The sequence below is a fragment of the Zalophus californianus genome, chromosome X (genome assembly GCF_009762305.2).
Source record: "Zalophus californianus isolate mZalCal1 chromosome X, mZalCal1.pri.v2, whole genome shotgun sequence".
Classification (NCBI taxonomy): Eukaryota; Metazoa; Chordata; class Mammalia; order Carnivora; family Otariidae; genus Zalophus; species Zalophus californianus.
Window position 1 is genome coordinate 30,587,458 of NC_045612.1, and position 26,173 is coordinate 30,613,630.

At 44.5% G+C, this 26,173-nt stretch overlaps 1 protein-coding gene and 1 pseudogene across 1 annotated transcript; one reads left to right on the forward strand and one right to left on the reverse strand.

Moving 5' to 3' along the window:
• The first annotated feature begins 1,526 nt into the window (after positions 1-1,526).
• On the forward strand, positions 1,527-23,325 carry CXHXorf56 (chromosome X CXorf56 homolog). Its single transcript, XM_027608188.2, has 7 exons — positions 1,527-1,750; positions 4,386-4,503; positions 16,902-16,943; positions 19,150-19,288; positions 19,848-19,937; positions 20,782-20,874; positions 22,062-23,325. Exons 1-7 carry the CDS (start codon positions 1,627-1,629, stop codon positions 22,122-22,124), a joined length of 669 nt encoding a protein of 222 aa, XP_027463989.1. The 5' UTR covers positions 1,527-1,626; the 3' UTR covers positions 22,125-23,325.
• LOC113931703 lies at positions 22,605-22,721 on the reverse strand (annotated as a pseudogene).
• Positions 23,326-26,173: the final 2,848 nt, after the last annotated feature.

A 26,173-nucleotide genomic window follows, 5' to 3' on the forward strand; every position in this document is an offset into this window, starting at 1 on the left:
TCTACACCACATTTCTTGTATATTTTATTTAATTCATGTTCATTTGAAGTCTAGCAGATGGCTTTAAATTCCCCTTGGTTTACATCCTGTGTGTCTTGAACACTACACTTCCTCCAGCCAAACTGTCAATTTCTAGACACAAGCTCCTGCAGCCTTCACTAAGTTCTCTGTTAAAAATCCACTATTTTGGCGTCTTCATTTGGATTTTTGAAGTTAGCCAATGTAAACTGTTTCAATGTCCTTATTCTGGATTGTTCCAGGCTCTTGTCTTCCACAAAGAGGGTCCTGGGAGAGTTTCAGTACGTTCAGTTTCTTCCAAAGAAGATACATAAATAACCAATCAGCAGGTGAAAAAGTGCTCAACATTAGCCTCCAGGGAGAGGAAAATCAAAACCACTCCTCCCACTCCGCCTCTAGAAACTTTGTAACCTTTTTGCTGCGTACTAGGATGCTGTCATAGCTCTCAAATGAGATATCACTTCACACCCACCAGGATGGTTATGATCAAAAAGACAGACAAAAATAATTATTGGTGAGGTTTTGAAGAAATCAGACCCCCTCCTCCATATATAGTCTGATGGGGATGTAAAATGGTAAAATTGCTTTGGAAAATACTCTTGGCAGTTCCTCAAAAGGTGAAACATAAAGTCACTATATAGCCCAACAGTTCCACTCCTAAGTATACAACGAAGAGAACTAAAAACATACGTTCTAACAAAAACTTGTACACAGACGTTCACAGTAGCATTAATCATTATATCCAAAAAGTGGGAAAAACCCAAATGTCCATTAACTCATGAATAAACAGAATGTGGGATAGCCATAGACAGGATATTCAGCCATGAAAAAGAATGAAGTTCCTTTTTACGGATTCATTACTAATTTTTACCCGTTCACGCTAAAACATGGATGAACCTTGAAAACATTACGCTAAGAAGCCAGACACCAACAGCCACATGCTGTTTAATTCCTTTCATATGAAATGTCCAGAAGAGGCAAATCCCTAGGGACAGAAAGTAGCTTCGTGGTTGCCAGGTGCTGGGAAGAAGTGGGGAGTGACTGCTAATTATATGGGACGATGAAAATGTTCTGGAATTAGATAGTGGTGATGGTTGCCCAACTTTGTGAATATACTAAAAACCACCGCATAATACACTTTTTAAGGGTGAATTTTATGTCATATAAATTATATCTCAATTAAAAAAGATACCTCTACTTCATTAGGTACTCATCCTGAATACAGCCATTAAAATCAAAATCATAATTTAGAGGCACACCTAAAACCTGTATTATGCCCTTAATGTGTAAATATAATTCTTCGTTATAACTGGTTTTATGTCTCTGCATGTACCTACGTGTACAGAAATATACATGAATAATTTAAATAGTATCAAGAGTGTCCCAAGTAAAGCAGTTCCAGCTAACTCAGTCCAAAGCAAAGGAGGTTCTGAAGGCTCAGGATGCCCCCGCGCATTCGGGCCTAATGGACCGGCCCGGAAGTCCACAGGAACGCTACTGACACGTGACCAGCGTTGCGGCTGGGAAAAGGCTCAACGCCCGTCTGTGACGTCATTTCTGCGCGACCCTTAGTTTTGGCGGAGCGTTTTCGGGTTGCTCCTGCGAACGATGCCTAAAGTAGTGTCTCGGTCGGTAGTCTGCTCCGACACCCGGGATCGGGAGGAGTATGACGACGGCGAGAAGCCCCTCCACGTCTACTACTGTTTGTGTGGCCAGATGGTCCTGGTGCTGGGTGAGTAGTCGGGAACCGGAGGGCATCTGCAAGAGGCGAAACTTCGGGTTCTCGAGGGCGGATTTTCTCTGGCTGTGATCTGAGAGGCGCGTCTCTTCGAAGATTGGTGGCCTTCCCTGCTCCACGCTGATGCCTCCCTGCCCCACTCCAGGGCAGCTTTTCTGTTTAACCTTGAGTGTATCCAGGCTTCGCTCAAAACTAAATTCCTCCTTCAGAAAAAATAAACTGTTTATCTCCCTTTCCTCCCACTCCGCCTCTAGAAACTTTGTAAGCTTTTTGCTGCATACTAGGATGCTGTCATAGCTCTCAAACGAGAATAAAACGTTCCTTTGATCCTACGTTCTCTTCCAGCTGTAACCCCATTTCTTTGCCTCCTTTATAGCAGAACTTCTAAAAAGAGTTGCTTATATTGCCTGTCGCTGCATCCTTACGTCACATTGCCTGTTGACCTCACTTCGGGCAGACTTCTTTTCCCACCTCACCATCTCATGTCAAGGTCAATAACTGAACCTGTTAGTAGTCCCAGTGGTCAATTATCAATGCTCATTTTAGTCCTCATCGGTGTCATTTGACAGGGATGATGATTCCATCCTTCTTAAAACACTTTTTTTTTCATTTGCTTCCAAGACTCCACAATGTCCCGATTTTCCTCCACCCTTGATTTTGCCCCTCCTCAGTGTCTAGCTCCTTCTCTGACTCCGATTTTTAGGCACTGCAAGCCCCTAGGGCTCAGTTCTCTCACCTGTTCTCAATTTGTACTCACTCGCTCAGTGACCACAGCCATTCCCAAGCTTTATATACATTTGCATGCTGATGCCTCCCAAATGTTCATCTTTAACCTACACTTCCCTTCAAACTCCAGCTGCTTATTCCCTGTCTCCACTTGGATGTCTGATGGGTCTCTCAAAACAATCCTGTTCAAATCGACTTCATGATCCCCTACTTCCTGCTCTCCACTGTTCCACCCTTGTGCAGTCAGTGGTAGCACTCTTCACCCAGAATCTCAGAATCAATCTTGACTTTTCTTTCCCTTACCTTACACCCATCCAGTCCATCAACACATTCTGCCAGTACTTTAAAATCTTTCCAGAATCTGACTACTTCTTAGCACTTCCATTTCTGCCACTCTAGTCCAAGCCACCATCATCCCTCATCTGGAATTGCCACAGCCTCTTACTCTCCACTCCTTGTCTCCAGTGGTCTGTTTTCTGCACAGCAACCAGAGTCCTGTTCCAAACTGGTGTTTTCATGTAAAACCAAGAGTAAAACCAAAGTCTGTACCTAGACCCTGCATGTTCAGATCCTCAGCTACCTCTTGGACTTCATCTCCTAACACTCTTCCCCTGGCTCACTGCACTCCTTCTACAGAAGCCTTCTTGATTTTTCTTTATCATGTCAAGATGTTTTGCTCCCAGGGCCTTTGGGGTTGCTGTTTTTTCCTGCCTCGAACCCTCTTCCCTTGGTGCTTTCTTATTTCATCCAGGTCTCTGCTGAAATATCCCTTCCTTAGAAAACTCTTCCCTGACTATCTAAAATGGCACCCTTGTTACACTTTGTCCCCTTACCCTGCCTGATTTTTCTTGGTAGCACTTGCCACTATCTGAGATCACTGTCCATCCTCTTAATATCCTGCTAATTTTTTTTAGTAGCACTTATCATTATCCAAGGTCATGTTATATGATTCTTATTTTTAAATTTTCTGCCTCTTCCACTAGAATGTAAACTTCATCAGGGCAGGCAGGGACTCTGCTTTGTCCTTTGCTGAATCCCCAGCACCGTGTTTGAACTGCGCCTGGTGCATAGAGAGCCCTCGAATCTTTGTTGTATAAATGAGTTCTCTTTTAATCACCTAGAGTTGAGTCTGAATTCTTGTTCTCCCTCTTAGTAAATGTGTGGCAAGTCTCTTGCCTTTTGTAAGCCTCAATTCCCTCATTTCTAAACTAGGAATACAAAATGTCTACTCCAGCAGGTCATTGTGAAGATTAATGAACATGCAGACTGCCTGGTACTCTCTAATTCCCCCGCCCCTTCCTCCATTAATCTCAACTCACTGTGATCACTTGACTTCTCTGTGACCCTTTAGGTACTTCATTTGCATTATATCAGTTTCCGTCTGCTTTTTAACTACACCTCGTTTATTTCCTGTATGTTTTCATTGTTTTCAGATTGACACTCCTCGCCACATGTAGCACAGCACTGACCCTCTTTCTCTCGTTTTCTAAGCACTTAACCACTCTTCCCAATGCCCTCCTCATAGGCGTTTCAGGACCCTTGATTGTCTCGTCTGATTCTCATGCATTAGAACACAAACCAAGTGTACTGTGATCACAGAAACACTCACAGCAAACTTGCCATGCTGGGAAGGACTTTTGAGATATTGTCATCTACTTATCCTTCAAATAAGGAAAGAAAAAAACAAAAGGAAGTAATTTGCCAAAGATCGCCAAGATGGTAACAGAGCTCCAGATCTTCTGACACCACGTCATTTTCAGTTGGGAAATTCAATAATAGGCTTCCATAAGCCTTAGTAATTATAGTAAAACATTGTAGTGCTAAGGGCCCCACTGAACACTTGTGATTGCCCCGGGGTGTTTTTCAGTGGCGCTAGTGACCGAATCTTATTCCGTTTCTTCAGACTGTCAGTTAGAGAAATTGCCCATGAGGCCCCGGGATCGGTCCCGTGTGATTGATGCTGCCAAACACGCCCACAAGTTTTGTAACACGGAAGACGAGGAGACCATGTATCTTCGGAGGTAAGAGGTGGATGCTAGGATTTATTTCCTTCTTGTGTTTCAGTCTGGTTCTGAGGAATATGAGTACCCCATCTAGTGCTAAACAGGTTGTTCTTAATGGGCCCAACACTTTGACATTTGTGTTAGCTGTCTAACTTCTGTTAATCCAGCAATACCTTTGCTATGCTTTGTTGAAATGCTGCTGAGATGTGATAAGGTGCCATTTGATAGCTGTAATTTGGGTTTTTGGCAAGTAGAATGAGTTCATTCAACCTGTGATGTCTTGGAGTGTGCCATGTGCCTGGCACCAAGCTGGGGACTGGCTCTGTGGAGATTAATAAAGTACTGCCCTTACCATTGCAGAGCCCACAGCTCAGTGGGGGAACGGGCCACCTGTTGTGATAGGATAAAATGCCTAAAGCTGTGAGCCAAAAGCTATGGGAAAACGGATGGGAGCGGGTCATTCTCCTGAAAGGTGGTCAGGAAAGGCACCAAAAGATGATGGCATTTGTGTTTGGCCTCGAACTAGGATTTCACCAAGGAGATGAGGGGGCTGAGGAGCATCCCGGTGGAGGGAATATGGAAGCATTGAAAGGAGCACTTATGGTGTGCTTGGGAACTTCGAATGGTCCTTGGTGACTGTAGCCCAGGTGACTTTACAGGAAGGGGTTCGTGCATCCTGAGGTGGGGACAGAGTAAAATGCTGAAGTAGGCAAGTTTGGACCTTACCTGCCGGCAAGTGCCATCTCTCTCTTTTAAGCAGGGGAGTGACATGGTTGGATCTGTTTGAGATTTGGGAGTCCTTGGTTGAGATAAGGAATTGAAACCTGGGAAGGGCTAACATTACATGGAATGTGGAGCAAGAAGAGAGAGGACTGAAGATATAATCCTGGGGAACATTGACATTTAAAAAGCAGACAAAATAATTGGAACCTGGCCATGTGGAAAACGGGAAGAGAGAGTATCAGGAAGTGCGTATGTCTGGGGAGGGTGGTTATCAACAGGTGCCTGAGGCCACAGAGAGGTCAGTTGTAGGGAATTAAAAAGTCCAGACGTTCCTTCACATACATTTCATTTCCTGAGCTCCCGCTCTGTGCCAGGTCCTGTGCAGAAGCCTGTGATATGCCAGTGTATTTATTTGCTAGGGCTGCTCTAACAAAGTACCGCTAACTAGGTGGCTCAAAGCAACAGAAATTGTCTCACATTTCTGGAGGCTAGAAGTCTGAAATGAAGCTGTTGGCAGAGCCATGGTCTCTCTGAAAGTTTTAGAGGAGGATCCTTCCTCAGCCCTTCCTAGCTTCTGGTGGTTGCCAGCAATCCTTGGCAGTTTTTATTTTATTTTATTTTTAAAGATTTTATTTATTTATTTGACAGAGACACAGCGAGAGAGGGAACACAAGCAAGGGGAGTGGGAGAGGAAGAAGCAGGCTTCCCGTGGAGCAGGGAGCCCGATGCGGGGCTCGATCCCAGGATCCTGGGATCGTGACCTGAGCCGAAGGCAGACGCTTAACCAACTGAGCCACCCAGGCGTGTAATCCTTGGCATTTCTTGGCTTGTAGATGCAACACTTCAGTCTTTGTATCAACACATGGCCTTCTCCCTGTGTCTCGGTCTCTGTTTTTCTTCCCTTCTTTTTATAGGGACACCAGTCACATTGGATTAAGGGCACATTCTACTCATCTACATGACCTCATTGTAACTAATTATATCTGCAAGGACCCTCTTTCCAAATAAGGTCACATTCTGAGGTTCCTGGAAGGACATGACTTTTTAAGGGATACCATCCAACCCCGTACAACCAGTCAACAAGCAAAGAACCCTGCCTGTATGGAGCTTGTATTCTAGTGTTGAGCTGGAAAAAGCGACAGGCTGACATCTTGCTATGTTAATTTAAGAAACCAAACTGTTGTCAGCCCACAGTCATGAAAAGAAGTACCGCTAGGTGACATTCAATAGCATATCAGGCCTCGAGCACCATTGTGACAGCTGGGCTTCTAGAATTGTGCAGCTGAAGAGGAAATTGGTTATATATAAGATACAACTCGAGGCCAATAATAGAACCAGATTATAAAATTGTTGAAATCTACAAAGGAATGCCCTTTGGGAAACATGGGGCAAATACTCCATTATGGTAAATAGGAAGGTTGTCAAGTATGATGCCCCATCTAAAGCTAACCCATTGTCTTATGCTTTTTCTCCCTCCATTAACCCTTATTTAGTTTTCTGATTTTGAAAGTGGCCAACTGCCTGGGTGGCTCAGTCTGTTAAGCGTCTGCCTTCAGCTCAGGTCATGATCCTGGGGTCCTGGGATCGAGCCCCAGATCAGGATCCCTGCTCAGCGGGGGAGTCTGCTTCTCCCTTTCCCTCTGCCGCTCCCCCTGCTTGAGCTCACTTGCTCTCTCTCAAATAAATAAATAAAATCTTTAAAAAAAAAGAAAATTGCCAACTGAGTGTCTTTAAGATCACTAAGATATTTATGATATGTTTATTATATATGTACATATATCATAGTTGCATATAGTAATTATAATAGTATTACTGTATATTAAAGGGATGTGTATTATTCAGTTAATACAAAAACCGATCTAAGAACACAGCAGGCTGCAGGCCCCATGGCACTAAAAGGCAGACGCCCTCACCTAGAGGCCAGAAAACGGAGTGGCTTTAGTCTGAAGTACAAACCCCGGCATCGAACCAGCCTGTTCCTGGAAGTGAGCCAGCTTTGGGACCTAGCCTTAGGGCCAGGTATTGCCCAGGTTCGTGGCCTCTGGCCAAGTGACTCTGTTGGGCCAGAGAGTTCACAGAGTTTACCCTGCCTTCTCTCAACAAGGCAGGGTAAACTTCCCTCCCCACCCCTCCCCCCGGTTGACGTCGTTCCTGCTCTAATCATGAGCAGTCTGTCCAGTGGCCCACTCTAGCGTGCTCCCCTGGGGGCATTCCGGCCCACTCTCCCTCCTTAGCCAGCTGTGTGTGAGAGCACCAGTTGGGGAACACGTGCAGTCTGCCCACCATATGCCCAGGATCCCAGGGGCGTGTGGGGGGTTCTGTCGGTTGAGTGTCTGGCTCTTGATCTCAGCTCAGGTCTTGGTCTCAGGGCCGTGAGTTTGAGCCCCGTGTTGGGCTCCATGCATGGAGCCTACTTAAAAAAAAAAAAAGAGGGGCGCCTGGGTGGCTCAGTCGTTAAGCGTCTGCCTTCCGCTCAGGTCATGATCCCAGGGTCCTGGGATCGAGCCCCGCATCAGACGCTCTGCTCCGCGGGAAGCCTGCTTCTCCCTCTCCCGCTCCCCCTGCTTGTGTTCCCTCTCTCTCTGCCAAATAAATAAATAAAATCTTAAAAAAAAAAAAAAGTACATATGCCCTGGAGCCCATCACGGTCCACCCCCAAGCCTTCCGTTCTAAAGTGCCTCTCTTTTGACACTATTGTCCCCCAGGCCCCCTTTCCCATCCAGCAGTCCCACTGTTGCAAATCCAGTGCTTTTCTGTCTCTCTGTTGACCCTGCCTCCCTTGATGCTCTCCTTCCTTGAGTTCTGTGAAGCTGCTCTGGAGATTCTCCTACTTCTTTGGCTTTCTCAGTCTTCTGGACTGCCTGTTAAATGTTGGTATTCCCCTGGGCTCTGACCTGGATCTTACCCCCTCTCTCTTTATACTGTCCTAGGACGTTCTCACAACTTTTCATGGCGTCAGTTACACTTACGTGCTGGTGACTCACAAAATCTAGATCTGCCTACTTCTCTCCTGTACCCAGAACTGTATATCTAACTGCCTACTCTACCTCTTCACCTGATGTTCTGTCTCAGATCCAACATGACCGAGGCCAAACTCATCATTTCTCTAACAAGGAAATACTGCAGATGGGCTGACCCAGCACCACCAGAACACTCCTCTTTTATATCTGCCTGTATACTGGCATCTGCAAAGTTAGGGTATATAGTCCAGTGCCCCCCCCTCCAAAACCTGTAAGATTCTGAATGTGACTTCACTTTTGCCAAGTAAAAGGGATAAAAGTTTTTGGATGAGGCTTCCAGGGGAAGGCCTTTTTACTCTTCTAGTCTTATTCCTTCCTGCTTTTTGGGAAAACGGACGTGATAATTGGAGCACCGGCAGCCATCCTGGGACCGGGAAGGAAAGGCCACAAGAATTACAGAGCTTTCGCCATCACTGTCCTTGGGTCCTGGTCACTGCCATGAACCACCTTTTTTTTTTTTTTTTTTTTTTTAAGAGGGGGAGAGACAGTGGGGGGCAGGGGTAGAGGGAGAGAGAGAGAGAGTCCCAAGCAGGCTCCATGATGGAGCCTGATGTGGGGCTTGATCTCACGACCCTGAGGTCATGACCTGAGCCAAAATCAAGAGTCAGATGCTTAACCGACTGAGCCGCCCAGGCGCCCCTCTTCTGGATGTCTTTTACAGGAGAACAAACCACTGTGTTGAAGCCACTGCAGACAGGTCTCTAACTATCAGCCAAATACAATTCCTTCCTTCTCCTCCTCCTCCTACAGTGACACCCCCATTCGTGCAGTGGCCCAAGCCGGAATCTGCGAGCCAGTCCTCCCTTTGTCTCATCCATCCCCAACCCCACCATCCCCTGCACACACCAGTCGAGTCATTCACCATGTCCCGTTGACTCCACCTTCCAATCTCTCTTGTGGTTGCCTCCTGTTTAGCCCTGCTGCAATGCCATCTTTCCAGTACCTACCATCGCTTGGGCTGTTGAAGTAGCCTCTTATCTGGTCTTTTTGCCTTTCATTTTGTTTTCCTCCAGTCTGTTGTCTACCGTCTGAGTGATCTCAAATGCACATTACATAAGTCTCCTGCTTCAAATCTTTCAGGGACTCTTTGTCACCTACAGCAGTGCTTTTCAAACATTTCTAGACAATGAATCCTTTTTCAAATGAAGTGCTTGTCCAGGAGTATAAATAAGCAGGAAGCCACTGTGACTGGGGAGAGTCGAGCCCAACCCATTAAGGACCCCCCTCCCCCCATCTAGTTTCATGTAGGGGTCATGGTTGAGTACAATTTTAGAAATCATGGTTAGCAGGGTAAAATCGAAGCCTGAAGGCTCTCTATGATCCTTGTCTCCTGGTACTCCTTGATTTTTTTTTTCTTTTTTTAAGTAAGCTCTGCGCCCATTGTGGGGCTTGAACTTATGACCCTGAGATCAAGAGTTGCATGCTCTACCGACCGAGCCAGCCAGGTGCCCCTTGATTTTTTTTTTTAAATAACATTTATCAGGGTACCTGGGTGTCTAAGTCGTTAAGCGTCTGCCTTCGGCTCAGGTCATGATCCTGGTCGAGCCCCGCATCGGGCTCCCTGCTCCGCGGGAAGCCTGCTTCTCCCTCTCCCACTCCCCCTGCTTGTGTTCCTGCTCTCGCTGTGTCTCTCTTTGTCAAATAAATAAAATCTTAAAAAAAATAACATTTATCATATATAGTTTCTGTGGGTCAGGAATTCACCAGCAGTTTAGCTGGGTGGTTCCTATCTCTTCATGAGGCTTGGTTAAGAGGTCGATAATGGGTATGGTCATTTGAAGTCTTAATTAGGGCCGGGGGTTCCACTTCCCAGGTGGCTCACTCACGTGGTTGGCAGCTGAGTGCTAACCTCAGCTCCTCACCACAAGGATCTTCCATAGGGCTGCTTGAATATCCCTGTGTTGTGGCAGCTGGCCTCCCACAGCATGACTAATCCAAGAGGGAGCAAGGTTTATGACTGAGACTCAGTAGTCACGCACCATCATTTCTGCAGTGTCCTCTTGGTATTACAGGTCAGCCCTTTTCATTTTGGGAGGGGACTATACAGGGTGTCAATAGCAGGGTGCAAGGATTATTGGGGGCCATCTTGGAGACTGCCACAACCAGGAAGAATGTTTTGTTTTCGGCCTTCCCTCCCTCACATAATCCTAGAGATTTAGGGTAGGATAGAAAACGAAGGTCAGGGCGCCTGGGTGGCTCAGTTGGTTAATTGACTGCCTTCGGCTCAGGTCATGATCCTGGAGTCCCAGGATCGAGTCCCGCATCAGGCTCCCTGCTCAGCAGGGAGTCTGCTTCTCCCTCTGACCCTCCCCCCTCTCATGTGCTCGCTCTCTCTCTCTCACTGTCAAATAAATAAATAAAATCTTTAAAAAAAAAAAAGAAAACGAAGGTCAGTTATTGCAGTTATCTAGCTCATATTAATCACTTTTTTATACCAGTTAAGTATCTTGTCTCACTTACATGAACTTTTTGAGAGCGAGAATCCTGCCTTATACTTCCAAAACCCTTAGTACGTCTTGCCTGATTCTTGGCACATAGTTAGAATAGATAAATTGTTGTAAACTTGACAGAATCCCCCTTGACATTGATATTTGAAAATTAACTCATTGAGAAATAATACAGTCCTCTTTACTTGAAATCCTGTGTTTTCAAATCTCAGGCTTATGAGATGGGCTGACTCCAGGATTCTAGAAGTCAGTTGTTTGGTGGATCTCTCCCTTCAGGCTGAGGTTGAATTTAGAGTCCTGGTAGGAACCAGAAGTTACACGGAACCAGAACTATTGCTAGGGCCCTAGTCGCATGATGGTAGTGAATCATTGCACATTTGATGTAAGTGGAGAGGCGGGGTGTTAAAGATGGTGGAGCAACACCACTTTGTGACTTTGAGCAACTCACTTAACCTTTTTGGGCCCCAGTTTCGTTATCCCTCAACTGGGAAAATAATACCTGTGTGTTGTCAAGGAGCAGCTAGGAGTCTCTGCAGTACCAGAAGGACCATAACGAGTTATAATGACTTTGGAAAGCACTTTGGCATTATCGAGTGTAGCTAAAGATGCTCATAATTTATGCCTCTGCAATTTTACTCTTCTTCATATGCACCTTTGTGAAGTGACTCTCAACCCTGGCTGTGTTAGGACCATCTGGGGGAGTTTTTGAAGAGTCCTAATGCCTCAGCTCCACCATCAGAGATTTAGTATTTTGAATTGAGGGGTAAGTCATATATCATAAATCTCACCATTTTACAGTGTACAGTTCAGTGGTTTTAGTATATTCACAAGGTTGTGCAACTGTCATCACCAATTCCAGAGCATTTTCATCACCCCCCTAAAACTAACCTCGTACCTAATAATAGTCACTCCCCATTTCCTTCTCCCCCAGCCCCTGGCAACCATTAATCTACTTTCTGTCCCTATGGATTTGCCTATTCTAGATACCTCATTAAAAAGGAACCATAAATACTGTAGCTTTTTGTGTCTACTGTCTTTCATTTAGCATGTTTTCAAGGTTCATCCTTGATGTAGAATGACTCAGTACTTTATTCTTTTTTGTGGCTGAATGACATTCCATTGTATGGACATACCACAGGTTCTTTATCTGTTCATCAGTTGATGGGCATTTGGGCTGTTTCCTTTTTTTTTTTTCTTTACTATTACGGGTAATGTTGTAAATGTGTGAACGTGTGTACAAGATTTTGTGTGAACGTGTTTTTGGTTCTCATGGGTGTATACTGATGAATTGCTGGGTCATATGGTAATTCTATGTTTAACCTTTTGAAGAACTGTTACAGTATTTTCAAAAGCAGTTGCATTCTCATCAGTAATGTATGAGAGTTCCAGTATCTCACCAATATTTGTTATTGTCTGTCTCTTTGATTATAGCCATCCTAGTATGCATGAAATAGTATCTCATTGTGGTTTTGATTTGCATTTCCCTGCTGGCTAATGATGTTGAGCATCTTCTCATGTACTTTTTGGCTATTTGCATATCTTCTTTGGAGAAATGTCTGTTCAAATTCTTTGCCTATTGGTGTATTTGTCTTTTAATTGCTGAGTCATAGGAATTCGTATATTATGGATACTAAGCCCCTAACCAGATATATGATTTGCAAATGTTTTCTCCCATTCTGTGGATTGCCTTTTCGCTCTCTTGATGATATTCTTAGAAGCATAAAAGTTTCAATTTAATCAAGTCCAGTTTATTTTTTTCTTTGCTTGTGCTGTAGGAGTCTTCTCTAAGAAACCATTGCCTAATTCAAGGTCTTGAAGGTTTATGTCTACATTTTCTTCTAAGAGTTTTATAGTTTTAGTTCTTAGGTTTAAGCCTTTCAACCATTTTGAATTAAATTTTTTTTGAGTTAATTTTTTTAGATGGTGTGAGGTAAGGAGCTAATAAATTCATCCTTGTACATGTGGATATCGAGTTGTCCCAGTACCATTTATTGAAAGTCTGTTCTTTCTCCTTTGAATGGTCTGGTACCCTTGTCAAAAATCAATTAACCATGTATGTATGGGTTTATTGGGACTCTCAGTTTCATTCCACTGATCTATCTGTCTATCTTTATGCCAGTACCACCCTGTCTTGATTATTGTAGCTTTTGTGGTTTTTGAAATCAGCAAATGTTGAGTCCTCCAACTTTGTTCTTTTTCAAGATTGTTTTGGCTTTTCTAGATTCCTTGCAATTCCATGTGAATTTTAGGATCAACTTGTCAATTTCTGCAAAAAGCCAGCTCGGATTTTGATAGGGATTGTGTTGAAGCTGTAGATTCATTTAGGGAGTATTACCATCTTAATAATGTTAAGTCTTCAGTCCACGAACATGGGATGTCATTCCATTTACTTAGGTGTTCTTTAATTTCTTTCAGTAATGTTTTATAGTTTTCATTGCACAAGTCTTGCACTTATCTTGTTATATTTTTCCTAAGTATTTTATTCTTTTCGATGCTATTGTAACTGGAATTGTTTTCTTAACTATTTTTTATTTTTTTAAAGATTTTATTTATTTATTTGACAGAGAGAGACAGCAAGAGAGGGAACACAAGCAGGGGGAGTGGGAGAGGGGGAAGCAGGCTTCCTGCGGAGTAGGGAGCCCGATGTGGGGCTCGATCCCAGGACCCTGGGATCATGACCTGAGCCGAAGGCAAACGCTTAATGACTGAGCCACCCAGGTGCCCCTTTATTGTTCATTTTTAGTATATAGGACTACCGTTAATTTTTATATATGGATCATGTAACCTGCAACCTTGCCAAATTTATTAGTTCTAATTGTGTGTATGTTTGTGTGTTCTTTAGGGTTTCTATATGTAAGATCATGTCATCTACAAATAGAGATGGTTTTACTTTTTCCCTTCCAATCTGGATGCCTTTTATTTCTTTTTCTTGCCTACTTGCCCTTCCTAGAACTCCTCATACAATGTTGAATAGAAGTGTTGAGGGTGAGTATCCTTGTCTTGTTCCTGATCCTAGGAAAAAAGCTTTCAGTCTTTCACCATTAAGTATGATATTAGTTTATGTAACTGTTAGGTAACTGTTAGTAACTGTGGGTTTTTCATAGATGCCCTTTATCAGGTGGAGAAAATTCCCTTCTATTCCTAGAATATTAAAAGGGTTTTGAATTTTGTCAAATGCTTTTCTTTTGTGTCTATTGAGATGTTAAGATGATCATGTGTTTTTTTTCTCTTTTGTTCTATTACTGTGGTGTCTTGCTTTGATTAATTTTTTATATGTTGCATCAATCTTGCATTCCTGGGATAAATTCCACTTGGTCATGTATAATCTTTTTTAAATGCCACTGGATTCAGATTGTTAGTATTTTTTGTTTTTTCGAGGAGTTTTGCCTGTGTATTCTTAAGCAATATTGATCTTTAGTTTGTTGTTGTTGTGCTTTTGTCTGGTTTTGGTATCAGGGTAATACTGGCTTCATACAGTGAGCTGGGAAGTGTTTCCTCCTCTTTTGAAAAGTTTGTGAAGCGTTGGTATTAATTCTTCTTTGAACTTTTAGTATAATTCACCAGTGAAGCCACTCGTCCTGGGCTTTTCTTTGTGCAAAGTTTTTTGATTACTAATTAAATCTCTTTACGTGGAATAGTCTATTCAGATTTTCTGTTTCTTTTCCAGTGAGTTTTGGTAGTTTCTGTTCTATTCTAGGAGTTTGCCCATTTCATCTCGATTATCTAATTTGTTGCCATATGGTCATTCATAGTATAATCTTACAAATCTTTTTCTGTCTGTCAGACCAGTAGTACTCTTGATTTTTAAAGTCCTACTAACATTAGACTATGTAATTCCCTGAATATGCTGTGCTGTTTTGGCTTTGCACATAGTATTCCCACTGCTTGAAATACCACTTTCTATCAGGACTGTTGGCTTTCAATCACCTCCTCATGAAGCCTTCCATGACTGCCTCAGATAGACTTGGTGCTCCCACCTCTGCGTTCCCAGTACACATTTCTCCCATTTAAGAACTTACCTCCATGATTGTAATTTTCCTCACTAAACCGAATTCTTAAAAGAATTCTTTCAACCAATGTTTATTGCATGTCTGTTTTGTTTCCAGTACTTTGCTCGGCTCTGGGGATAGAGTGGTCAGACAGGCATGGTCTCCGTTAATCTCTGATCTCATGGACCTTACAGTCTAGTGGGATGACAGAAAAATAAAGTCATTATGGTTAGGGGAAGTCCTGTGAATGAAACAAAGGGCTCATACAGAGAATCTCAGGAAAACCTCTTTGAAAAGGTGGCTGAAACCCTGAAAATGAGAAGGGGAAAGGCAGTGAGAAGAGCATTCCAGGGAGAGAGAAGCGTGTGTGTGAAAGGTCTGAGGTGGGAAAGCGCTTGTTTGTTCAAAGAACAGAAGCCTGGTGTGGCTAGTTCATAGTGAGGGAGGGCATCTATGAGAGAGACGGGGGCCCAATTTTGTGCTCAGCTGGTGCCTGGGAGGCCATGGTAAGGAGGCTGGATTTTATTCTAGGTGTCTTAGGAAGCCACTCTTGCCTCTGTTTAAAGAATGATTTGGAGTGAAACAGTAGTGGAAGCAGATTCTAGAATAGCAGTTAAAGTTTGTATGTTAGGTATGAATTTAGAATGGAGAAGGCCTAACTGAATACCACACGCATGCACGCATGCACACATGCTGTTGATTTGACTGCACAAAAATCTAAAATATCCACATTCCGGGGTCGGGGGCAGTCAAAGACAGATGTCAAACTGGGGAAGAAATATTTGCGAGGCCCGTCAACATTTGCAAGTCTTAATAGACAATAAAAAGACAACTCAATAGGCAAAAGATACGAACTGACAGTTCACCCCAAAAGAGAAAACACAAATGCCTATAAAATATGGGAAAGATACCTGACTTCACTCTTTTTTTAAAGATTTATTTATTTATTTGAGAGCGAGAATGAGAGAGAGAGAGAGAGAGAGAGTACATGAGAGGGGGGAGGGTTAGAGGGAGAAGCAGGCTCCTCACTGAGCAGGGAGCCCGATGCGGGACTCGATCCCGGGACTCCAGGATCATGACCTGAGCCGAAGGCAGTCAGTTAACCAACTGAGCCACCCAGGCACCCCCTGACTTCACTCTTTAAAAAAGGAAATGCAAATTATGAGAGCACAGTTTTCACGTGCTAGATTGGCAGTCGTGCAATTTAATAACGTTCGGTGTTGGTGAGACTGGAGAGAAACAGGAACTCTCACTTTGGTGGTGGGAACGTAAATTGGTTCAACTTCCCTAGAGAGTAATTTGGCAGTATTTATCAGAATTTAAAGTGGATACACGGGGCTCCTGGGTGGCTCAGTCGGTTGAGCCTCTGCCTTTGGCTCAGGTCATGATCCCAGGGTCCTGGGATCGAGCCCCGCATCGGGCTCCCTGCTCGGCGGGAGGCCTGCTTCTCCCTCTTCCGCTCCCCCTGCTTGTGTTCCCTCTCTCACTGTCTCTCTATATCAAATAAATACATAAAATCTTAAAAAAAAAAAAAAGTGGATACGCTTCTAGGAATTTATCCAACAGGTAAAAGACATTTTGGTTCATCCACACAAAGGAATACAGTGCAGCCCTTATGTAGAATGGGACACCTCTTTGTCATTTGGTAAGGAAGGGTCACGTATATATTTTCTAACGAGGACACATTTTTAAGCAAACAAAGAGGGGCGCCTGGGTGGCTCAGTCATTAAGCGTCTGCCTTCAGCTCAGGTTATGGTCCCAGGGTCCTGGGATTCTGCTTCTGGACTCTGACCTGGGGCAAATCATGTGATTGGTTTGTGCTTGGGAGCCTTCATCTGTAAAATGGGAATGGTAATAGGAGCTGCCTCCTCACAGCGTTGCTCTAAGGCACAAACGACTTACTCCGTGTGATCTTGAGCACAGTGTAGACGTGGTTGCTAGTGCTACTATTGTTGTTGTTATTGTTACCCCCTTGACCCTGGCCGCTGCTATGACTGTAGCTTCTGCTCCTCCCCTCCTGTGTCAGGGGGATGCCTGACCCATCCTAGGGGCTCAGGAAACGTGTGTGGGAGGCCGGAATGGTTTAAAATTAATACAGGTTTAACTAGCCGGCTCATCTAGGAAGTGAAAACTTTCGAAAGGCCCTTTTTTAGCATTTGAAGAAGCGAGGTAGTGAGGTGGGTAGCTTATGAGATTTGTTCATCTCTTTTTTTTTTTTAATTCCGTTTTCTGCACAGGCCTGAAGGCATTGAACGACAGTACAGGAAGAAGTGTGCCAAGTAAGTATTTAACCGCGTGGGTTTCTCCAAGCGTAAGAAAGTAGAGGCAATAATGTGTTCGGGAAGGAATTATGCGGATACAATTCTGTTGTATATTTATCCTTATAATCCCAACTGCCTTCGAACTTCAACTACACAAATACCAATATGCTCCTCGGACAGACTAGTCGAAGTCACATCTCTGACCAGTTGGTCACAGAAATGTTTTGTTTTGTTTTTTTTTAACATAGTATCATTTTTGAATAGAGATGTAATTTATATATGACAAAATGTGCCCTTTTTTTAAAAGGCACATTTTTTTTAATCCTTGTGCCCACTGTGGGGCTTGAACTCACAACCCCAAGACTGTCACACACTCTGCTGACGGAGCCATCCAAGCGCCCCCCATATTTGCCTGTGTTAAGCATACAATTTGAGAAATCCCGACAGAAGCATGCAGTCCTATAACATCACCACTGCCACGATGCAGGCCATTTCCCGGCCCCCATGTGCCCTTTGCAGTCAGTCCCCTTCTTTACCCCCCCGCCCCCCCCGCACCGGAGCCGCTGATCTGCCTTCTGTAGCTACGGTTTTGCCTTTTCTAGAAATGTTACTGCTTTTTCTAAAAGTGTTATCTAAATTCTGCAGCATGTGTTCTGCTACATACAGTATGTATCTTTTATGTTTGCTTTCTTTCACTCAGCACAGTGCTTCTGGGTTTCAGCCAAGGTGTTAGATTTATCACTGGTTTGTTCCTCTTTGTGGCTGAGTAGTATCCATGGCACCAGTTTTGCTCCTCACCCGCAGAAGGGCATTTGAGTTGCTAAGGGTTTTGACTATCCTGAATAAAGCTGTTATGAACGTTCTAGTATAAATCTTGGTGGGGACGTGCGTTTTCTCTTGGAGTGGAATTGCTGGGTCATACGGTAAATGGAACATAGCATAATGTAATCCGGACTTATTTATAAAGCCTATTGTGGGCTCACAGACCCAAGAACTTTATAGAGACTGTTCTTTAAAGCTATGTATACATGTCCAGCTTTAGGCCGTTAATAGTGAGACTACTAAACTACAGTAAGGTTCATCTTGTTGATGGCACGGGGGTTACATCTCGGGTCTCAGAAGGCTCATGCTGGAAGAATCAAGGCACGGAAACGGCTAAGAAGGCATTTTAGTTCCCAGGCACATTAGAATTGTTAACTTCATTTCATGTCTTTTTTTTTAAGATTTGGTTTTTAAGTAATGTCTGCACCCAGCGTGGGGCTCAAAGTCACAACCCCAAGATCAAGAGTCACACACTCCACCAACTGAGCCAGCCAGGCGCCCCCCATTTTATCATGTGTTATGAGTCTACTTCATGTAGCTGAAAAAGTAGAATAAAACTGACCGACCAAAGAAAGTAGGACGATTACTCCACAGAGTAGTTTGCTAACCACTGCAGTGGAGTCTTTATACTTCTCTCAACACTACAAAAACCCAAATAAAACCAGACAAAACCCCCACGCTAGGTACCCAGACTTCTTGGAAGAATGGCAGCAGTTTTTTTTCCCCCTAAAGATGTATCTATTTATGTGTGAGAGAGGGGGGGAACCCAAGCAGACTCCATGCTGAGTGCAGAGCCTGACGCGGGGCCCAGTCCCACAACCCTGAGATCGTGACCTGAGCTAAAACCAAGAGTTGGATGCACCACCCAGGCACCCCAGCAGTTTTCTTAAAAATACATATTTTTAGGAAACTTTTATTATTTTAAAATTCTTATTTATTAAGTAATCTTTCCACCCAACGTAGGGCTTGAACTCACAACCCCGTGACCCGGAGTCGCATGCTCTCCCAACTGAGCCAGCCAGGTGCCCCAGAATGGCAGCAGCTTTAACTGGAAAGCAAACAGCGGCAGGGGCCAGCCTTTCCCAAACTTGTCCAACAATAAGAACCACTTGGGATGCTGAGGAAAGTGACAGGTTCCCAGGCCTCAGCTCCCCAATTTGCTGAATCAGGATCTTTGGAAGGAGGGACCTGGGAATCCAAGCAGCAGTTGTAACAAATTCTTACTTGTTAAAGTGATTCCTCAGTGATTCTTACGAAGTAGTTTTGGGAAACACTGGAAGGAGTGAATCCTTAGTTTATGCCACAAACAAAACTGTTCCCCAGCGTCTGAGCGCGCTTTGGGAGTCAGTGTTTCGGGGATTTGGCTTGTGAGCTTCCCAGAGATTGGCTCTGCTCTTTGCAGGTGTGGCCTGCCACTCTTCTATCAGTCCCAGCCCAAGAATGCCCCCGTGACCTTCATTGTGGACGGAGCAGTGGTCAAGTTCGGCCAGGGCTTTGGCAAAACGAACATCTATACTCAGAAACAAGAGCCTCCTAAGAAGGTAATTATTGAAGGAGACTGACTGGTTTACAGAGCTACGAATCTATGTATCGCCCTCCATCTTTAAATAAGATTATAATGAGAAAGTGTCCTTTATGGATGCATTCTTTATTAAGAGGATGCCATCTTTATGGGTAAGCTGATGTTACATGTAACATCCAGCATGCATTCTTTTTTCTTTCCTACGGCTGTCCCAGGAGTAAAGCTAGAAATTGTATGGTTTTGATTCACATTGATTTCCTTTGAAATGTCTTCTTTTTTCAGTGTGGACAGTTAAAATGAAAGGAAGGAGGCTCATTTTTAAATATACTTTTAAAAGCCTTGACGGCAAATGTTAGAAAAATAGAATCCAAATAGAAAGAAAAAAAAAAAAACCCACCCCATTGGCACTTTTAGATAGGCCAGCCTGTCCCAAAGAGGTGTGCCCTCCCCCCCCCAACCGCCTCCCCCTGCAACGAGTCATGTGCGCGCACCCACGGGTGGACACACACAGGAGCATGCGCGCAGCTCACAGAGCCTCTTGCGGTGAACGAGACTGATTGCTTCTCCTGTGACTCTAGGTCATGATGACCAAACGGACAAAAGACATGGGCAAGTTCAGCTCCGTCACGGTGTCGACCATTGATGAGGAGGAAGAGGAGATCGAGGCTGTGAGTGTTTCTGCTCTCAAGGGAACTGGATTGGGGGGTGGGCCCGGAAGGAACAGGGATTCTAAAACCAGCCCATTCGAGTAGCGGAATAATTAGAAATGTTGCTCCCAGCGGTACCTGGGTGGCTCAGTCGTTGAGCGTCTGCCTTCGGCTCAGGTCATGATCCCGGGGTCCTGGGATCAAGCCCCGCTTTGGGCTCCCTGCTCAGCGGGAAGCCTGCTTCTCCCTCTCCCACTCCCCCTGCTTGTGTTCCCTCTCTCGCTGTCTCTCTCTCTGTCAAATAACTAAATAAAATCTTTAAGAAAAAAAAGAAAGAAAGAAAGAAAGAAAGAAAGAAAGAAAGAAACGTTGCTCTCGGGCTTTAGTCTGCTAGTAAGAAACTACAGGAGCCCGGGCTGGTTCCTGTCTCCCTGGATCCCGAGGACATCCATAAAATGAGAACCGGGGAGTTGGACTAGATCAGTGGTGTTTTCCTACTGTGTTTTGAGATGCTTTCATGGGGCAAATCCCTCATCCCTCTTGAGTGTAAAGCCTATTGGACTCCACAGTTTCGGGTCCCCTCCAGTCCGGCTCGAGTGGTTTATGAGGCTCTCCTCAGCAGTAGGAGCAATTAACCTTTATGGTCCTTCAGTATAATGAGGTTTACAGGGAGATGCTATTGGTTATTTTTCAAATGGTTTCGGCCGAAACCTGAGCTCTCCTGGATTATTGAACAGCTGATGAGTTTAAAGGGAACAGAGTCCATTTCAGGAATAATTGTGAGATCTGAGTAGCATGAATTGCTACCTACGGTCTCTGACTCGTTGGTACTGCCGGGTTACGGGTGCTGCTTTTCTTCCCCCAGAGAGAAGTCGCCGACTCCTATGCACAGAATGCCAAAGTGATTGAAAAGCAGCTGGAGCGCAAAGGCATGAGCAAAAGGCGGCTGCAGGAGCTGGTGAGTGGCCCAGGGCGGCAGGGATTTCTCGATCTGAGAGACCCTCCAACGCTCAGGGAACTCCTGCAGGAAGTCCGGGGGGGGCGGGCACCAGTGTAGTTGGCGGCCAGCTGTCTAACCCTGGCCTGTAACGGTCGGTATACCCTGTCTAGTGACCACGGGCTCCAGGCCCGAAGTTAGAGTACTTGTCAGCTCGCTCTGACCAGAATGGTACTTGAACCTGCTACCTGGGGTCCGAGGTCAGGAGGTGAAGGTCGGGGTTTGTGGACGTGCTCCCAGGATACGAGGGTGTGCAGCAGTGCTACATTGGCAGCATCAGGATGCGGGCCTCGTTGCTTCCTAAAGCCCCGGGGCCACCCCCACTTGCTGTGTCAGTCACGGGCTCCTCGTAGCGCATGCACACTTCATGTTTGATGGCGGCTGCAAGCTGGGTCTTCTTGGTCATAATGCACTTACGCTAGCTCTTTAAAATCGGACATCAGTGCATTGGTGCCTCATCAGAGGCTGTGCCGGTCCCTTCTAATGACCAGAGAGGATTCTTCGATGACAGAGGTGGTGGGTCTTGGGAGCGCCATTGCCTTGCCTTTGTGGTTGAGAGCCGTGCCTATCACATTTGCCGAGGGGAAGGACCAGGGCTTGCTTCTTTTTTTAAGTCTCCTATTTGTCAAGAACAGATTTGTAATTTATAAAATGCCACAGAAATGCATTTGCCTCGAGTGCGCTTATTAAATTATTTTATTTTGTTATTACTCTGGCAAATGACTGTGTGAGTGTCTGAATGCTAACTCTCGATTTTTATGTGTATCTTGCACAACCCAGCAACCAACAGTTCGTGGACTGCACAACCTGAAGTAACACCGTTCTAGAACGGTGTTTCTCTTCCTGTTCCGCCAGACATAGGATAGTGGCATAATACCACAGTATTCATTCCCTCGGCCCTTGGGGGGCCTGGGGCTGGAGGAGCCCTGCGCTCATCACCTTCGACGGTGGCCTTTTACCGTGCAGACACCATCGTTCTCTGTACCATAATATCAGAAAGGGTGGAAGGCGGTTGCCAGAGATTCATAACGATCTGCCAACCACTGTTCTAGTTTCTGTACTAACTGAACACCAAAGGAGAGTGTTTGGGCAGTTAGAAGAAGGAAGGAAAGTCAGAATTTCATGGCAATACTTTCCTTCCTTTCCAGGCGGAACTGGAAGCCAAGAAAGCAAAGATGAAGGGGACCTTGATTGACAACCAGTTCAAGTGATCAGGACCCTTCTCTCAACCCAGACCGGAGGCAGGCGTTTAGAGGAGGAGGAAAAAGAACCATTTCTTGACTCCATGGGCCACGTTTTTGCCCCAGCAGAAGGCTTGCCATTGCTTCCCATCGATTCCTCCTACTTTTGGTGAGGTCTTTGAGTCCATCTGACCTGCTTTCTAGAGATGGGCTTTCTAAATCTTTCTGTATATAGGTCTTCTGTACTATTTTTTGTCCATTTGATGTAAACTTCTTCAGCTGTGTGGAAACTCTATGAACACATCAGTGCTCGAGTGTCTCTCGTTTCTAAAGTAGCTATTCTTATTCCCTCTTCAAAGTTAATAAAATGTTTATAGATTTTTGAAAAAAGTAGTATGATGTGTCATAGAAAAAGTGGCATGGATTATATTTAAAGTTATAGCAACTCTGGTTCTTTTAAGTGACTCTATTCTTAGATGGGCAGGAATTGGCTAGGGTTTGAATCTCTCTACTGTCAGAAAAGAATCCATAAAAAGCCAGAATCTACATAAAGCTTCCTTTAACTTCACGTTCAGAGAAACTTCCCTGGTAACAAACTACAGAAATGATCCCTGAAAGTATAGTCTTGCTTCCTTTACTTCAAATGGTAAAGTTATAGGTGAGTTATTCCTTATCGGATTTTGTACTTAAAGAAGGAACAGCCAGATTAGAGTAAGGGAGGTGGGTAGGGTAGCCCAGATCTAAATGAAAATGGGGTCTCATTAAGCAACCCAAGGTAACTACCATCCTGTTAGGCGGCTACAAAGAGTATGGCTTCCATATGTGGGTATGGGGAGAGACCTGGAGTAAGAGATGATACTGAGACAAAACAAACGTATCTGTTGGCTAGCTTGTATTCCACATTTGCTATTTGTAGAGGAGTGTTGTCTGTTTAAATATTTAGGGGTCCCGGGGTGGCTCAGTCAGTTAAGCATCTGCCTTCGGCTCAGTCATGATCCTGAGGATCAAGCCCCGCGTCGGGCTCCCTGATCAGCGGGGAGTCTGCCTCTCCCTCTCCATCTGCCCCTCCCCAACTCATGCTCTCTCTCATTTTCTCTCATGCTCTCTCTCTCTCTCTCTCACTCAGATGAATAAATAAATAAATAAAATCTTTAAAAATAAAAAAAATAAATATTTAACGTCACGCTGTTTCAGTGATAGCAATATGGAGTGTTACATACCTGTTTTTATCTCTTCACCCGTATTACAAGCTGTTGGGGCCAGAAGAGGCTTTTAACCTCCGTGTACTCTCTACAGTGGGTTGCACTTAGCAGTTGCCCAAGACATGTATGTAAGGCGCTGTTGGGAAATAATAGGGCATTTTTCTTTGCTTTTTTCCTGCCTTCCTTATTTGGAAGGCAAAGTAGCTTGGAGTAGGGGGGTAGATGTGAGCTAGCAAGAACTGGGAGAAAGGGGCATGGCCGGGGTCCTGGGAAAGCTCGGGTGGGGCTGTGTTACCATCTTCCCAAGTTACTCTCCTGCATCCAGTGAGGTCTTTGCGACGGAGTCTTCCTCTCCCCACCTCATTTCCTGTCCTCGTTCTGAAAGGTACTTCAGCAGCATGTGGATAGCCAACCATAATCTCCTCACAATTCCCTGACCTCCCCTCCAAACAGTGACCTTTACCTTCATGCCACTTTAGCCACAAACTCCCATGACCACAGCCTGGCTGCCATGTCCACAACCTCTGAGATCCAAGATTCTAGAGCGATCCAAACTTCTGTGATCACAGCCTCCTAACGTTGCTGCTCTCATGCTCTTACTTCCACTAAACCCGTTCTGTTTGTTTTTAGATGCGAAGGGTGGTTATTTTATCAGTACTCATCATCAAAAATAGCAGTAGTTTACCGATGAGGATAATACTCTTTAATGGGTACTTACTCTGTGTCACGTGCCATGGAAAGCACTTTATGGGTATTATCCAAATCTAACCAAGACGACAGTCCTGTGAGATAGGTCTAACTGTTCTCATTCTCATTTCACAAACGAGTATCTGAGGCTCCGAGAGCGTAAGTTTCCCAAGATCCCATAGCGAGGAAGTGCTAAAGCCAAAAACCTGACTATAGAACTAGGCTGAATTGCTTCTCCTGTGGGATTTTTTTTTTTAATCTATTATTGAGAACAGATAGCAATTGCATTTTGAGAAACCAAGTAAAATGCGATGTAGAGACACTTACATAAAGGACTCCCTGTAGCAGATGTGTCGTCACCTTTCCACATATTTTCTGAAATACGTGTCCTTAGATACTAACCCTAAACCATTTTAACATCTGGTTCAAATCACGCATTTTGCTTCGTCTTTAAGACTGCAACTCATGTCATTAGCCCCAAATAAACGTGCTCTTTAATGTTTGCTTCTTTCATATGCCATGGTTTCTCTATTCTCTTTATTTTCTTGTAGGATTTTAGCAGCAAATAGTGTTTTAATGTTAGTACTAAGAGGGGCGCCTGGGTGGCTCAGTCATTAAGTGTCTGCCTTCGGCTCAGGTCATGATCCCACGGTCCTGGGATCGAGCCCCACATCAGGCTCCTTGCTCTGCGGGGAGTCTGCTTCTCCCTCTCCCTCTGCCTCTGTCCCTGCTCATGCTCTCTCTCTCTCTGTCTCTGTGTCTCAAATGAATAAAATCTTTTAAAAAAATATGTTAGTACTAAGAGTCATATTGAAATTTTGGAGACTCTTACTCTATTTTCTTTTGTGTTTGTGCAGATTGTCAACTGTTATAAAATAGTAGAATGTTATAAAATGTTTCCACTAATAATTAGTGACATTTGGAAGTGTAATTCTACCGCATAAGAGAAATTGAAAAGCTTTTTAAAAACTAGCTTGTCTCTACCATTTTGCGATCCTTATCACTGTGGACCACCTCCTTTTCTTAAGGAAAAAGCTTCCCTTTTTAATTTTCTTGATGTTTTATTCTGCTGCTGCTTTACCTCTCTGACTCCTCTGTTTTTTGTAAGATTTTTAAAAAGATTTTATTTATTTATTTGTCAGAGAGCACAAGCAGGGGGGTGGCAGGCAGAGGGAGAAGCAGGCTTCCCGCTGAGCAAGGAGCCCAATGTGGGACTCAATCCCAGGACCCTGGGATCATGACCTAAGCCGAAGGCAGATGCCCAGCCCACTGAGCCACCCAGGTGTCCCCAACTACTCCATTTTTTTACTCAGTTATAACAAAGCACAGTCCATTACACTTGAGCTTTTAGTATCTGAATACTCCTCCAGGAAAACAAAAACCATCACTTATGGTGAACTAAACCTGCTTCTATACTTCATAGAACCTCGATCCTCCTGTTTTCTCCCAGTATTGCCATTCTGTCACTACCCATCATCTTTCTGACCTAGCCTGATCCTGTGGTTGGGGATCTGAAGTCCTCTCACCTTCAACCCTTCTGAACTTGAGTTTGTTTGTTCTTTTTTAAGATTTTATTTGTTTATTTGACAGAGCGAGAGAGGGAACACAAGCAGGGGGAGTGGGAGAGGGAGAAGCAGGCTTCCCACGGAGCAGGGAGCCCGATGCGGGGCTCAATCCCAGGACCCTGGGATCATGACCTGAGCCGAAGGCAGATGGTTAATGACTGAGCCACCCAGGTGCCCCGTTTGTTCTTTTTTTTTAAGTAGGCTCTATATGCCCAACGTGGGGCTTGAACTCACGACCCTGAGATCAAGGGTCATATGCTCTACCGACTGAGCCAGCCAGGTGCCTCTGACCTTGGGTTTTTTTTACCTTAAAGTCTTTGAATCCTTTTAGACGTACAGAAAGGTTCCAGAGATAGTCCAGAGAGTTCCTGTATACTCTCCACTCAGGTTCCCTAATATTAACATCTTATATAATGCTTTGGGCTGAACGTGTCCTCTCCAAAATTCCTATGTTGAAGCCCTAACCCCCAGTGCGATGGGATTTGGAGATGGGCCTTTGGGAAGTAATTAGGTTTAGATGAGGTCAGGAGATGGGACCCTCATGATGGGATTAGTACCCTTAGAAGAAAAGACCAGAGAGCTCTCTCTCTTTCTACCTGCCTCTCTCTCTACCACACGAAGACAT